The sequence below is a fragment of the Glycine soja genome, chromosome 7 (assembly GCF_004193775.1).
Source record: "Glycine soja cultivar W05 chromosome 7, ASM419377v2, whole genome shotgun sequence".
NCBI classification, from domain to species: Eukaryota; Viridiplantae; Streptophyta; class Magnoliopsida; order Fabales; family Fabaceae; genus Glycine; species Glycine soja.
Genome location: NC_041008.1, coordinates 19394720 through 19411024, shown reverse-complemented (window position 1 = coordinate 19411024; position 16305 = coordinate 19394720). Strand labels below are relative to the sequence as shown.

The window sequence follows — 16305 nt, the reverse complement described above, 5'->3', positions numbered from 1 at the left end:
AATACAATCATCAATTACACATGCTGATGTTCCATCCACAATTACTTCAATTTGGTGTTGTTATCTTATACACGAAATTAATGGACATGTTGAGTATACGACATGTTCAATTACTGATGAAGAATATGTTTGGTGCATCTTTAATACATTCACAAACATGCGAAGTGTAATATGTATGGAACTTAGAGTTGAAGTTCATACTTCATGACCATTGTTTCACGTTAATGACCAAATTTGGATGGAGATGGAGCAGAAGTTGAATAGTTCCATGAAATTAGAATAAACTATTTAACATATGTTTTTGTATTGCTTTTAATTACTTGTTACTTTTTATTATGTATTTGGCATTTGTACGATGTTGTTCAGTTGTCATTTTCATTTGTCATGAGGGTACTCGATTAAATTGTAAAATTAGAGGAGCGTGAAGATAATGTAAGTTGAAAAGTTCAACATAAATTAATTGCAGAATGATATTTTCATCATACAAAAAATTTTACTACTTAATCCCCATAATGGTGTCCTCTTCCACATAGAGGGCATCTCCTGTTATGTCCTGGATTTCGACGTGGGTGTTCATCTGGTATGTCATGCAGTGATGCATTATTCTATTGAACATCTTGGCTAAACATCAAATTGAAACTTGGTTTCACTTCATTCTGTAGGCTATGCATGTATTCACAAGTTGATGCTGGCGTGCCACAATCAGTTCCAAAAACATTGCTCAAGAAATCATCCAGTTAGACAATCGATAAAGTGTAGTCCATGTTCAAATCACGAGTTGTTCATGTCACTGCTTGTCAGAACATTGTTCAAGTCACTGTTCAACTCTTAATGTGCGTCAGAACACTGTTCACATCATTGTTAATGTTTCTACAGATCAGTTTCTGATTGCAAAAATTGTCGATGCACTGTTCATGACCCTATCGATGCAATCTGAACTGTTAAAATTGGAGGTGCGATGACAACCGTTGGATCTATCCGTAGCCACGACACTATAAATAAGTCTCAAAATGTAATCTTCTACACACAGAAAACACTTCACAACAGAAGTTCCAAATCACTTTGAGTCTCCAAACCAAATCACTCTGAGTCTCTAAACCAAATCAATATTAGTCTCTAAACCAAATCATTCTCAATTTCAAAACCAAATCACTCTCAGTCTCCAAACCAAATCACTCCCAATCTCCAAACCAAATCACTCTTAGTATTCAACCAAATCACTCTTAATCTCCAAACCAAATCACTATCACTCTGAAAATGTCCCTATCGTAGTCTACTATGATGCCTATGTAGCCGACTGTGACGAGGGCATTCAGTTTAAGGACAGAAACAAAGTATTTGTTTCAATGAGGAGAGGAATGACCTTCAATGCATTGAAAACAAAAATCCAACGTAAGATGGGCCTAAATCAAGGTCAAACCATAATCGCAGTCATTTATCGATACCCTATTTCTGCTGGGTTTGGCATGTTTAATTATCAAGTTGTTACCATTAGTGATGATGAGGATATTGATGGCATGTTCGATGTCTATAATTGACATCAATGCTTAAGTGGATTTCAGTTGCTCGTACAATACCAACAACAACCTTCTTCTATAGCCAATGTTGAAACAACCGTTCAATCACCACAAATTCACGAAACATCATACACTGACTACCATACTCAAATCTACCATGAAGGACCATCCTCTTACACACCAATCCCATACACGACCATAAATGATTATTACGTCCCTCCTTTTGAACCCACCGAATTTGATACCCACATTACTTCATACACACAACTGCTTGGTGGATCGTCGAACTATTGTGAGATGAATCCCCAACTAAATGAGCCCACCCAACTAAATGTCAACCCAACTACTGATATCCATGTTGCTCAGTCTGAAAGCAATGAAATGTCACATGACTATCATGCTCAAAATGGTTTGTCGGATTAAGTAGTTGGTGACTTCAGTGAGGACGAAGACGAAATTTTGGCGGACAACAACAAAAACAACGACTAGGACGATAATGACATATAGTTCCTTTTCCAACAAACATCAACTGAAAATGTCTATCGTCCATTTTTTACACTTTTGGCAAGCGTACCAATTGTCGTTGTAGGTTTCACATTTATAAAAGAGTTCGTCTCCACAGGGACTCGAGTTTAGTTAATTCATTCAGTTAAAGGTTATTAGTTTAATAGTTATATACAAATTTAATCAAATGTCATTGGTTTTGGTTTGATTAACTAAAGACAACTTAAAGTAAAAGAAAAGTAAAAATAACGGAATTTAATGTGTCAGAAATATGTAAATTACGGAAATATTAATAATGACTTGAATTAATTATAGAAAATATAGGATTGAATTTCATCATTCATACCCTTAGTATCCTAATAAGATTAACATATATAAATCATTTTCTAACATTATTGATGCACACATAGTTATCCCAAGTTGATTCCTCATACTTGGAACCTAAGAATATTTACTGAATATCAATCTCTCGCATATGCAGTAAACATCTCAATATTACAATTATGTTCTCGTGCTTTTTGCAATCAAAATGTTACGCTCTATTCCTAGCAACGTAACCTAAAGAGTAAAATCATTTGGTTCAAATTCTAATATTACTTTCCAATCTCACTTCAAATCCAATTTCATGACACTAGTAATCAAATAGAATCAAGCATTACGAGTAGAATGAAATTACCAATGATGAGTAGAAAAGATTAATACATATATAATATCAAAAGGGATACATAAGGTTACAAAGATTACATCCAATTCTTAAGAAAAATTAACCGATCTTTGTGCAAAGCACAATACTAACAAGATAAATGACGAAGGAAGTAATCTACGGTCACAACTCTACAGCGCCTTGGCTCCAATTTTTCTCTTCTCCTTCTTCTTCTACGTTTACTACCTGGTTTTCAGGTTACTGGTTCTTTTTTTCTCTTCCCTACATGGCTATTTATAGAAAAAGTCATCTAGTGCATAGGAAACTCGCCCAGGTGAGCTGGAGCTCACGCAGGTGAGCTGCTTGCTTAGGGCTGAAGGTATTAGCTCGCCTAGGTGAGTGGCTTGCTTAGGGCTAAAGTTTTCTCTTTAGCCCAAGTGAGCTAGATGCTAGCCTGGGCGAATTTGGGTTCAAAAACCTTCGTGAAAATACATTTTGCCCTTCCTTTTAGTTCTATTTCTGGATCTAACAAACAACTATCAAAACCTACAAAATCATGGTGAATCTTTCATATTTAAAGACCAATATTAGTAAATGTACAATATAAATAAACAATTAGACTTAAAGGTAGTTTATAAGAAAACTATTACAATCAAATGATAAGTGCTACCAATTCAATCCAAAAAACAACTAAACTTTGGCACTTATCATCCATATCCAAATAGCGCTAATGTTGGTGACAACCAAGTGCCTGACAACCCCAGCTATAGGCATTTTTTGGACCAACAACAACAATCTGACTCGCACGATGACGAGTTGTATGTTGGTCAGTGATTTTGTCAATTGGAGGACCTGAAACACGCCATAAAAATGTGGCACATTAAGAACCATGTAACTTTCAAATCCAAGAGGTGTGCAAAGGATGCATGGGTCTTTTGTTGCCCAACTGAAGGGTGCTAGTGGAAACTTAGAGCGTCTGAAAGAAAAAATCTAAAAGATTGGGAAATTAGAATGATAGAAGGGCGTCACACATGTGTCATGCCAACCATTTCACAAGATCACAATAAGATGAATTTGAAACTTGTAGGCAAAAATATCCTTACAATGGTTAAAGAAAATGAGCAACTAACCATTCCTACATTCATTGCATTCATAAGACAAGAGTTCAAATACATTATCACATATCGTAAAACATGGCTAGAAAACCAATGGGCCCTCAAGCGGGTATATGGTATTTGGGAAGAGTCATACAACATACTTCCCAAATACCTACAAGCTTTGCAACTTTTCGTCCCTAGCACAATTGTCAAGATTCAAACTATTCATGCACTAGACGAGTCTAACCAACCAATCCCAAACAAGGTCTTATTTCATCGATTTTTTTGGTCATTTAAGGCATACATTGACACATTTGCATTTTGTAAACCCATTGTGCAAATCGATGGAACATAGCTATATGAAAGATACAAAGAGACGCTTTTAGTTGCAGTTGCACAAGATGACACTAACAACATATTTCCATTGGCATTTGTCAGTGTCGAGGGTGAGATAGCAAATGGGTGACACTTTTTTTTTTTTGCAAAACTTGAGAACACGTGACACCACAACATGGTATATGTTTAATCTCTAACAGGCACAAGTTAATCAAAAGTGCATACAAACGACCTGGCAGTGGGTGGATAGCAGACAACTCATCACATGTGTTCTATATTCGGCACATAGATCAAAACTACAAAAAACAATTCAAAAAGGAGGACGAAAGAAAAAGCATCTTGAGTATAGGTAAAATATTTTGTTTATATTCTAACGCACAATATTTAATTATTTAACATTAAAGTAACATTTAGATTTACATTTTTTTCAAACTACAGGGCATGCCATGACTCAACCACAATTTTTTCGTCATTATCGAGAGTTACAAGAAGACAACCCGCACTGCATAACATGGCTTGATCAAATACTAAGGTACCTTTTTAAGACGATGTTTAGCTAACGACCGTGTTAGAAAGGTACCTTTATAAGACAATGACTTTCTAAGACGATCGTTAGCTAACCACCGTCTTAAAAAGATATCTTCTTAAGACGTTGTTATGCTAATCACCGTCTTAGAAAGTCACCTTTTTAAGACAGTGTTTAGCTAACAAGACAGGTTTTATGGAACCGTCGTCAAAAGTCTTAATTTCCAATAACGTTAGCTTCAAAGACGATTTTGAATTGTCTTTGTATGTTGTTTTCGACTGTCATCGTTTGTTTTTATGAACTGTAATTAAGTTTATATATAGATACAAAGAATTTAGAACAACATACTTGAAACTTTAAACAACATACTTGAAACTGCTAAATTTAAGTAATAACATTTTAAAAGAATAGAAATTTAAAAAAACGAAATGTGAAAACTTAATATAAAAGAAATCACGTGACTTGTTAAGAAAGAGAATAAATTAAAAGAAGTCTTATATAAGTTATAAATTCTTTTTGTGATATTATATAAAACATATTTTCCTCTTTATTTTTGTGAGCATCCAAACGTAATTAGACATTCCATTATTTACTATTTTTCTCTACTATTTTCTCAAAATAATTAATCCGCAATATATGATTGCTTTAATTAACAAATATTTTAATCTTTCCGAGATTATTTTCAATTGTAACGTACAGTGGACCAATCATAAATATAAATTATTATTATTATTATATTTTAATATTCTAATTCTCACATCAATCATTTAATTAGATTTTATCTTGCTATTCTTCTTTAAAATATTTGTAGGGAAATTTATCGAGAACGATAGTAAGAAAGGAATAAAACCAAAATAAATCTCCTACATACACATATAGTATCGCATATCAATACACATGTATAGTATTATATATATATATATATATATATATATATATATATATATATATATATATATATATATATATATATATATATATATGAATGAATGATCAATAATGCAAAACATAAATATTGTACTCAACAATGGCATCCTTGGTGGTGGGTGAGAACCAATGCGTTCTAAGTTGAGCATATCCCCTAGCAAATCGAAAGAGTCCACTTCCACCAATCACGGGCATCTCTCTCTCCTTGTCGTAAACAGAGTTCCTCCCCAAAATTGTGATGGTGCTGCCATTGTACTTCCCTTCAGTGATGGCGAAATTCATAGCCATGAGCAAGGTGATTTCACTTTGTGACGTGGAAGCATAGAACCCCTGAGCTTTCCCCACCAATTTTGAGTTCAATTGGGGTTCTAATGTCAAAGGGTTCTCAATCATGTTCACCGATCCAAAGGATGTGGTTGAGTTCTTCAAGGGTGGTGGCACAACTTCAATTGAAGAAGGGTTGCGTCCACTCACCACGTCATGCCAATAGAATCTGAAAGAGATACGATTTTGATCAACAGTTCATGTGATAAATTTTACAATCAAAAGAAAAAAATATGAAATATAATGAATGATGTGATCAAAGTTTTATAAACGGTCAGAAGGATGAAATTTTGACCACAATCACAAGGTTTTGAGTTTATGTATATAACTACAATTGTGACTACATTGCATTTATATATGATTTCTCACTATATTAAGAAACGCACAACGAAATCCCAACTGTGACTATAATTTAAAACCTTGGATGTGATATAGAAAGACACACATAAAAAATGTGGTTATATAAGTTGGTGTATAAATAACACAACTTAACCTGAAATGGCTGAGCTTTTCTTGCTTTTCGTCCAAACCCAACATTTTGCGGTCTAAGGTGCGCACAAAATCATGGGTGTCATGGGCTGCGGTGAAGATGAAGGGAGTGAAGAAGAGGGAGAAGATGAGGAATTGGGTGAACATGGTTAGTACTAGTGGTGGAGGAAGGGCACTCCAAGTTGTGGAGGGTGTGTGAAATGGAAACACACTCCTTATAATGAAACACCAACCTAGCTAGGTAGGAACGAGTGTACAGAGAGTGGGGAGTGGGTGGCATAATTATTCATCACAGGACACTTCTATATGTAACATGCACCATGGTTTCTATTTTTGTTTTTTCCCACCAGGGTAAAAATTCTTTCAATAATGGATTGTTTTCAAAGTAAGCAATCTGTGTCTTTAGTTTCAAATTTCAATGAGTTCAATTTATAATATACTGTAAATTAAGTGAAGCATAAATACATCTTAACTTATTTATTTAACTCAAATGAGGACCAATTTTATGAATTAAGCACGAGAGCAAAATTTAACTCAAAAGACCGTCTGTCAGATATAAAAAAATTTCAAGACTTAAAAGTATCACATCATAAGTTTTTTATTCTACTCAAATATAAGACTTATAGAATAAGAGTAAGAAGCTTAATAATAGTTTTTAAGCCATCGGATTACCTCATTTAATGGATTAGTATTTTGTATTATTATGATTTAAGTATAAGCTTAACAACAAAATGTTCAGTTTTTAATCATAATAGAGAGGAAGATTAAAAACTCAATATTTTGTTTTTACGATAGTATATGATAATGAAAAATGTTCTATGTATAAATTGAAATTATATATTAACGCTTGAAATTTATTATCCTATCATAAATTGAATAAATAAATAAAAAAACACAAAAAACATATTAAAAATTAAACATTCAAATTAATTAAACTATTAGTTGAAGCTGGACTAATTGATGATTAATTTATTAACATGTTAGAATTTCTTTGAACATAAATTTCCTCAATTTTAAAGAAACTGGACTTAAGATAAGAGTTCAAAACCAAAACTATTCTTTTAAGGCAACGATACCGATCCCTATTCGTGTTTTTACGTGACGCAAAGACGTATGAATACTATTTCAACACATGATTGAGCGTGGGGATATTATTTAAAGAGATTTCTTTGATTCGAAGCAAAAAAGTGACTCATATAAACATATAACTACCTTACTAACCTAAAGTTCTTTAATCATTGTCCTCCCAATCTTCCAGAACTCAATCAATCCATATTTAATCATTTTGATGTATTACCAACTTGTTACACATTATTCCGATCCCCTTGGGGAGTGGCAACTTATGTGTTACGAATAATGGGATTCAAAGTTGAAAATAAAAATTTTAGGGGTATTTGGTTTGGTTGTTTTTTATTTTTATTTTTACTTGAAAACAAAAAATGGGAATAAAAATGTGTTTGGTTGAATTTTTGAAAACATTTTCAGTAAAAATGAAAACAGGAAACAACCAGAAAATGAAAACAATAAAATCTCGTTTTCAGTATTTTTAGTTTAAAATAGAAATCTTATTTTGAGTAAAATGAAAACTGATGGTAAGAAATGTAATTTTAAGCAAATCTAAAAATATAAAAAAAAAAACAAGAAGTCAATATATGATGAATTTTCAGTGTTTTTATTTCTTGAAAACAGAAAATAAAAAGTCAAACTAAACATATTTTCAGATTTCTAATATTTTAAAGATGTAAACAGTTATCAAAAAATAAAAACAGGAAATAAAAACAAAAAATGAAAATAAAAACCAAACACAACTAGTTTCTCTCCTTGATAACTATTGTACATTAGTTTTGTTTAGCTAGTTAATATACATTTAGAACAGGTTGCATATAAATTAATACTCTCATCAATGAATTTCATTCTTATTTTGGTTTCAGAATATTAATTTCATTTTGATAATTTATCTAATATTCATGAAAAAGAAAAATCTAAATTTCAGCTAGTATTTTCAAAAATATAGAACTTATTTATAAACAGGTTAAATGGGAGAAAAACAGCGGAAATTGAAAAGAAAACAAAAATAGCTTTCCGAAATACACTCTGAAATATTTTTTTCTGCACTCGATCATCACCTTCATAATTTTGGAGGTCCCAAGCTTGTCGTCGTTTGGAGATCTTAATTTACTGTGGTTAGGATTTTTAAATATGCATGAAAGCAGTTAATAAATCACATCATTATTAGATGAATATGAGAGGACTATTGATTTACTAGTTCAGTAAAACACGCAACTTTATAGCTAACGCGTAAAAATTACATCACTTGTGGTATGTTTACAACAGATAATAAATCACAATCATTAGATGAATATGGGGGAGAAGAGAAAACAATGAATAAGAAAATTATGAATATTGATGTATTTTTCTTTATGTAGTCAAGAAGAAAGTTAAAAAAAAAATTGATTTCTAAAAACACATTTTTTTTCTTCTTCATTAATTTATTTCTATCGTTCCAAAACATCCTTGATGCTACACACGGTCGTAGGCATGACAATGGGTTGAAACAGGGATGGGTCTTGCATTTCTCACCCCAGTCCCCGACTTTGTGACCAATTCCCGACCCCGCCCCCGATCTCCGCTTGGATTAAAAAATACATACTCACCCTCGTTCCCGTTGGGGTTCGGGAATTCCCCGCCCCGCCCCGCCCCGCCCCGCTAGAATTGATTAAAATTTTTTAAAAAAGAGAAAAAAAATATTATAACTTATTGAAAAAATGAAAAAGAGAGGCTAAAAAGCAGTTTCGTAACAAAAAAAAACAATAACAAAACCAAATTCAAAATATGAGATCATTATCATAATTTAAAAAATTACTAAAACAAATCAATCCATTCAATTAAAATCATAAAATTTGGGTATTGCATGAGGAATTAAGGACATGCATATTTATTTTCCCAAAAAAAAAAAAACATTACCATCTAAATATATGTTGTCCCAGCAATAAGTAGCATATGATTCTATTTAGCAAAAAAAAAAGATACTAATATACTATGTTGGTTGTCCTTCAAAATGTTTCATTTTGTTTAACATATGATTTTGTTTAGCAACATAAACATGTTTCATTCTTTCAAATTACATAATAAAAAAAAGAAACAACTTAAATTGTTCAGCAAATAAATGTTAATCATTCCTCCAAATTAGTGACACCAGCAGCACCCATCATTTCATCTGCATAAAAGAAATAAAAAAATTAGAACAAAAGCTTATATTATATAATAACAAAAAATGAAATTTAGAACATTATTTACCTTCATCATCTGAAACCATTTCATTCATTACATTAGCACATTCAGCAACAACTTTATAGCTCGTAGAACCTATAAAAATACATTACAAGTATTAGTTCTTGAATAAACACAAATATCAATTTAACAACATATATGAATAAAACTTTACCCGTATTTTCAGCACTCCACAACCAACTTCTAGTGCACATTAAAGCCTCTAAAGTAGTTCATTGAAGTCTACTACGATGTGGGCTTAATACTTGACCACGAGTGCTAAATGCGGATTCTGAAGCTATGGTAGATACTGGAATAGCTAATATATCCTTAGCAATTGCTTGAAGTGTTGGATACTTGATACCATTAAACTTCCACCACATCAAAATATCAAAGTCAACAGCTCTTGGTAAAGCATCTTCTTCTAAATAGTGGTCTAACTCCGATTTAACATAAGAACTTCTAGCCCTTTTTTTTCTTATAATAAATCTATCATACTCAGATAATGCATCACCAACAACTTCACTACCAGTAACATCACCATCATTACTACCAAAAGAGTTTTTGTTCATTTTCATTTGGTATTCAGAAACTAAGTCATAACACAATTGTTGAATGCCCCTCACTTGAGTAAAAGAGTCATGCTCATACAATTTTTCATAATAATACTCAAGCAACTTCATCTTGTACCTAGGATCTAAAATAGTGGCAACTCCCATCACATTATGAATCACACCCCAATATTTATCAAATTTGATCATCATATTTTTTGTCATTTGTTGAATCATTGGGTTAGGAGAGGTAATCCATTGTTTGATTGCCAACTTATTCTCACATATATTTGGAAAATACAAATTAGTAGTTGGATGTTTAGTAGAAGAAAATAATTCAGTGATAGTATTGAACAACTTCAATCTCCCACAAACATCCTTTGCAAATTGCCACTGTAAAGTACTTGGCAAACAAGTATATTGAGACTCTTATTGCTTTAATCGAAAAAATACATCCTTATATCCTATGGCAATTTCAAGCATTTTGTAAGTTGAGTTCCATCTAGTTGGATAGTCTAATGCCAAATTCTTAGTGTAAGGGATTCTCAATTGTTTAGCCGTTCCCTCAAATTTTTCCTTCCTCTTGGGTGTTGCTATCCAATATGCCACACTATCCTGAATATTTTCTACACCTTCTTTCACCACTTCCAACCCATCTTTTACTATCAAATTAAGGACGTGAGCACAACAACGCATGTGAAGTAAAGACCCATCCCTAAGCAAACTACCTAAGAGCAATTTATCCTTAATTTTATCAATCATAGCATCATTTGTGGTACAATTATCTAGGGTGATAGTGGACAGTTTTGTGTCAATATTTCAATCCATCAAACAGTCAGTCAATACATTCATTGCAAAGTCTATCACTTGTATGAGGAGCAGGAACATAAATGAACCTAACATAAAAATAGAGATATAATATAAAAACAACCAAAAAAAGAGATATAATATAATCATATTCCACCATTTTATAAAATAAAAAGGCCTAATAATATAAAAAGTTCAAATCATTTTATTACCTCAAAATCTGACTTTGTAAGTTCCAACAACCATCAACATAATGAGCTGTAATAGCCATATACCCCCTCTTCTGACTTGTTGATGTCCACATGTCTGATGTAATGGCCACTCTTCCATCAAGACTATCCAACAACTTCAAAGTTGTTGCTCGTTCATTCTCATAGATTTTCGTTATCTCCTTCTTAATTGTGTTTCTAGTAGGAACCTGAAAAATATCACTATATTTTATTTTATAATATACCAATTATATATATTAAAGGATAATTTAAAAATAAAAAATGCATTCATCAAAGGAAATAATTACATTTTTTAATAGTTATAAATCAATAAATGTATCTATAATATATTATTTGCATACTTGAAAAAAAGGGATTTTGCTAGCGAACCTGAAACACGGGTTGGAGGGCAGCATAGTATCGCCTAAAGCCAAGGTGATCCGTAATTGATAGTGGATACTCATGCATAATAATTGCTTTTGCTAGCTCTTCCCTTGCACATTCTGCATCATAAGTTCCCGCATCCAACTCTTGTTTTCCTTGCATGACCTTAGGTGTAAGAAATGTTTGGCCCTTCATCCCTCTCATAAAAATCTTGTACTGAACACAAATCTCATTATGCTGCCACAAATGCTTGGTTCCATTTTTTGATTTTCCACCAAGAAGTTTCTTACAATACTTGCATTCAGCCTTGTCCAAACCATTGACTTTAATTTTTTTTGAAATGTTGTCAGATCTTACTTTTCAGCCTACATATTCCTCCTTGCGCCTCCACATTATTAACTTCATCTTCATGAGGTGAAGGAGTATGATCAACATTAATAGGTGAAGGAGAAGGTGCAAGATCAACTTGAATAGGTGAACAAGTTTGATTAATTGGTGAAGGTGAAGGAGAAGGAGACTCATTAATTGGTGAAAAAATAGGGTAAATTCCTTCTGGTGAAAAACTAATATCTTTCATTACTTTCCTGGAAAGAAAAAAAACACACTAATGTATTAAGGAAATAAGAAATTGGTTGTTGTTGGTATCATGATGATTAGTACAAATTTAACAAAGACTGAAATTTATCGGTCAATACATAATTATTTCTATTGTTTGTGACTACTTGTATAACATTTTTTATTCTCCAATCTACTTAAAAAAGTTGTGCAAAGGCAAATAATATGAGTGAATGAATGAATGAAAGAACACCATTTTTGTACTTCCTTTTTGTACATGCATCATAGAACATAAAATAAGAATTATTTCTTTTGAAAAGAATAAAGAGGCATGATACTTGATGAATTTTGTCATTGTCTTGTTTCTTTTTTTTTTTTAAAAAAAGAAACAAGACAATGAATTTTATTAAAAATAGTTACCAACAATTGGCCCAAGAACCTAGGTCACAACAGCCATCTAAAGATCCTGAGTCCTGACATCATATTGCATTCAGAAACAACATCAACAACAAGAAATATATATAAAAAAGATAAGCTTAATTTGCAAACTAACAACACGGAAGGACCAGGAACCACATACCAGAATATATGTTAGTTGCCAGAAACAAATTGAATCTCTACAAAACAAGGGTTTTCTTCTAGTTTAAACATTAGTTTATTTAAGAATAGATGTTAGAGATATTCAATTCAATTCACTGTAGGATGGGTATGTATTAAATTAAAACAAAAAAAATTGTGTCTAATTCATTATGATAATTACATTAGTGTTGCTATAAGTGTTAGATGAACAACTAAAAACATGCATTCAAGTTCCTCCAGTAGATGCATCATCTCGCTCATGTTTGGTGCTTCAATATTTCTTATAAGGGAGGGGAAAATAATAATGAAAATAAATTGGAACTTGAAAGAGGTAAAGCAAGAGGTCTACAACAATAGCAAAAAGACATATGGAACATAAACATAATCAAGATATGGAATGTAGAGTTGGTTACGTACTTCTTTAGACGGGACATAAATATAAGGAATGTGTTCGGCAGCTGAAACAACACACAATATATATACTTAACTAACACCAAGCAGCAAATAAAAAAAACATAGACAAATTGAGAGAATGCGAATGGATGATATCTCTCTCGATTGAAATTTCCAAATTTTTTTCTCCTCTTATTTTCTCTCCATGCAAACAAATTGTTAGTGTATATACTTATTATTATACTGTTTTTTAGAAGAACTTCTTATTATGCTTATTTTTAATAACTACAATAAAACAACTTTGTCACCTTTTTAATTTTAATTATCATTTCAATACATCTTAATTAATTATAACTACAAACACTGTTCTGATACTAATGCTGAAATTGCTCTGTAGATCATACTAATAACTTTTTGTTAAATTTAAGTGATTTGGGCTTCTTTTTTTTTTTTTTGGAAGCAAACAAAAGTGAGATAATTGGGGATGGAAAGAGATATATTTATACTCACTGTATCCAGGGGAGAAGAGGATCATCACCTTGGTATTCTTCGATGGCTTGAATCAGTTTGCTGCTTCAGGAAAACTCAGAAATGAGATGAAATGACAAAAGAGAATTATTTATGAATGAATGAATGAGAAGAAGGAACCTTCGTTGTTGGACGAGGGATTTCTTGAGTTGGTTATCGGTGTGGGAGTTGAGGGCGTGGTTCAAGAGGTTGACGTTGTGTCCTCTCTTGAGCGGCCTCACGTTCTCCTTGAAGGCCTCTACGAACAAGTTTTAGGGTTCGCTTGCAAAGCTTCTTCCCAGCAAGAGGTTTAGCAATGTGAGGAGTGAGGATTGAGAGCTACAGGCTGTAGCGGCAAAATAAGCTTTGGGGCGGGTCGGGGTCAAGGCGAATATCTGTAATTCCATACTCGCCCCTGCCCCCGTTTTGGGTTATCGGGGAAAACCCGAACCCGACCTTGAACCCGGTCAACGCGGTTTTTATCTATCAAAGTCAGGGCGGGTTCAATTCGGTTTTCACATGGTCGGGTTCCACTGTCATGCCTACACGGTCGTAGCTCTGTCATTCAAGAGCCAAGTTGGATTCGAAGAACTTTTATTTTCACATTCCTTAATGGTCTCATCTCCAAACCTAACGAATCTCATCCATAACTGCTCAATGTATGGATCCACAACACTTTATGTTCACATTGCTTAATTTTAATATCATTTTTTTTTCTGACCGGAGGAGCTGAAAAGACCAATTACTATTATATTTTAATATCATTTTTCTGGCTGGCCGAATATCATTTTTTTTCTGATCCGCAACACTTATATGTTCACATTGTTCTATGGTATTTTTTTTGTCATTTTTTTCATATTGGATTGAGATTGAAAAAATATTTTCGATTTGTCCATGAAAGCATCCGTTCACGAAAGAATCATATATTTTAGTTAAATATTTTGTTTTAGTTTCATCATTAGACAATCCAATTCGATTTTCTAATATTTCCAGAGAAATTAATTCCTTATCCAGATAATCCAAAACGTCTACCCCTAATGAAGATTACTTGTCTATATTAGCATCCTAACCACAATGAAGGATAGATTAGCTAAGTGATCATGTAATGAAGCATTAAAAGTAGAAGATATAGGGAAGAAAATAAAGGAAAAAATTACAGGTTTGATTTTTTTTACTAATAAAATTAATAATTAATATTGTTTAATAATAAAGTAAAAAAAATCATAGATTTATGGTTCACTAAAATATGTATAAATAATAATAAAAATATTAAGATAAAACTAATTGTTCACTCAACCAAAAGGATTTATGTTAATTTTTGTCTTACACTCAATCATTTTGTTATAAGCTGTGGGGTGTTTATTGGTACAGTTTGATTCAAAATAGGGAGAAAATAAAATTTGAACCAATTGATTTTAGTTGGTTGGATTTGTTTGGATTTTAATTTTTTTTCTACCTCAAACCAAATCAACTTGATGTTAGAAGATAATAATTTGGTTTAGGTCATCAAATATCCAACCAAAAATTTTTAAAAAAATTAAAGACAACATATTTTTGTCCTTAAATTGACAAACAATGTTATAATAAAAAAATGTAAACAATATATTTAAATCTGATTGACGTACATAAACTAAATCTCATTTTATCAATTTTGGATTTTTGAACTGGGTTTGTTCTACTCTTATTCTCAGTTTCTCCTTTGTAGTCCCCACTTGCACGTTATTGGGCATTGTATGTGCATTCCACTTTATGATGCTTTGATTCAATGTCTCGATGACGTACAAAAGATAAAGTTTCTAAACATGAGAGTTTGTAGTCTTGAACTTGAACTCTTCCAGTTTTGTTTAATTTGGATGTTTCATGGTTCTCGTGAATTCGAATCTTAGAATGTGATTCTGATCGAAGGTTTGCTGAACTGGGAGATTGCTTCCTTCGTCAGATTTCAGTGTGCCATTGGCATTTTAAGAAAATATGTTTGAGGTGCATGTAAAATGCCAAATAAAATTTATGAGACATGAAAGCTATTGAAATCAATATTGACTTTACATTTAATGAATAAAATTATGATATATATATATATATATATATATATATATATATATATATATATATATATATATTATTTTGATAGAAATGGTAATTATAAATTTATTTTGGATAACTTTTTAGTCTTATAATTATATTTTTCTAGAATATAATGAAAATATTATTTTGGGGTATTATTAAAAAGTATTTTTGGTTAATTATTAAAATTGATTAAAAATATTTTTATATTCCTCAAATGAGGAGTGTCCGTAACACTTTTTCCAAGACACTTCTTTTAACATATATTTTATTATTGAATAAAATTTATAAAAAAATTACAAAAATAAGAGAAAAATCATGAATTATAAGACCCAATAAAATTTATAATTTTAAATAAATTTCAACCAATTCGGTGTGTTTAAAAAAATATTTTTGAGAATGTGTTCTTCACATATTGTATCTATATGCCATAATGCTAAACACATTTTCTATCTATCAATATATACATGACCCTCCAACATGTACTGAAATTGCAAGAATCGCACAACATAAAAGAAAAAAATTATGGGAAAGAAAAATTATAGCACATAACCTTAAAAACGTTGACAGGATAATGAGGCACTCAATAAATAAGAAGGTTTTTTATTAGTTAAAAAATTTTG

General features: G+C 31.8%; 2 protein-coding genes across 2 annotated transcripts; both read right to left on the bottom strand.

The window, feature by feature from the left end:
• Nucleotides 1-5502: 5502 nt before the first annotated feature.
• Nucleotides 5503-6648, bottom strand: LOC114419132 (dirigent protein 22-like). Its single transcript, XM_028384745.1, has 2 exons — nt 6368-6648; nt 5503-6043 (listed from the first exon to the last, which is right to left on the bottom strand). The coding sequence occupies exons 1-2, from the start codon at nt 6508-6510 to the stop codon at nt 5617-5619; spliced, it is 570 nt and encodes a 189-aa protein (XP_028240546.1). The 5' UTR covers nt 6511-6648; the 3' UTR covers nt 5503-5616.
• Nucleotides 6649-11019: 4371 nt separating this feature from the next.
• Nucleotides 11020-11779, bottom strand: LOC114420487 (zinc finger BED domain-containing protein DAYSLEEPER-like). The gene is made up of 3 exons (XM_028386371.1): nt 11591-11779; nt 11204-11409; nt 11020-11080 (listed from the first exon to the last, which is right to left on the bottom strand). The coding sequence occupies exons 1-3, from the start codon at nt 11777-11779 to the stop codon at nt 11020-11022; spliced, it is 456 nt and encodes a 151-aa protein (XP_028242172.1).
• Between the last annotated feature and the right edge of the window lie 4526 nt (nt 11780-16305).

What these genes read in the sequence shown, in the direction of transcription:
- LOC114419132 (XM_028384745.1), bottom strand. Translation starts at nt 6,510, where the DNA reads ATGTTCACCCAATTCCTCATCTTCTCCCTCTTCTTCACTCCCTTCATC. An exon ending in GAAAAGCTCAGCCATTTCAG is followed by an intron (nt 6,044 to 6,367) that starts GTTAAGTTGTGT and finishes TATCTCTTTCAG; the next exon opens with ATTCTATTGGCATGACGTGG.
- LOC114420487 (XM_028386371.1), bottom strand. Translation starts at nt 11,779, where the DNA reads ATGAAGGGCCAAACATTTCTTACACCTAAGGTCATGCAAGGAAAACAA. An exon ending in CCCTCCAACCCGTGTTTCAG is followed by an intron (nt 11,410 to 11,590) that starts GTTCGCTAGCAA and finishes GATATTTTTCAG; the next exon opens with GTTCCTACTAGAAACACAAT. An exon ending in TTACAAAGTCAGATTTTGAG is followed by an intron (nt 11,081 to 11,203) that starts GTAATAAAATGA and finishes TTTTTATGTTAG; the next exon opens with GTTCATTTATGTTCCTGCTC.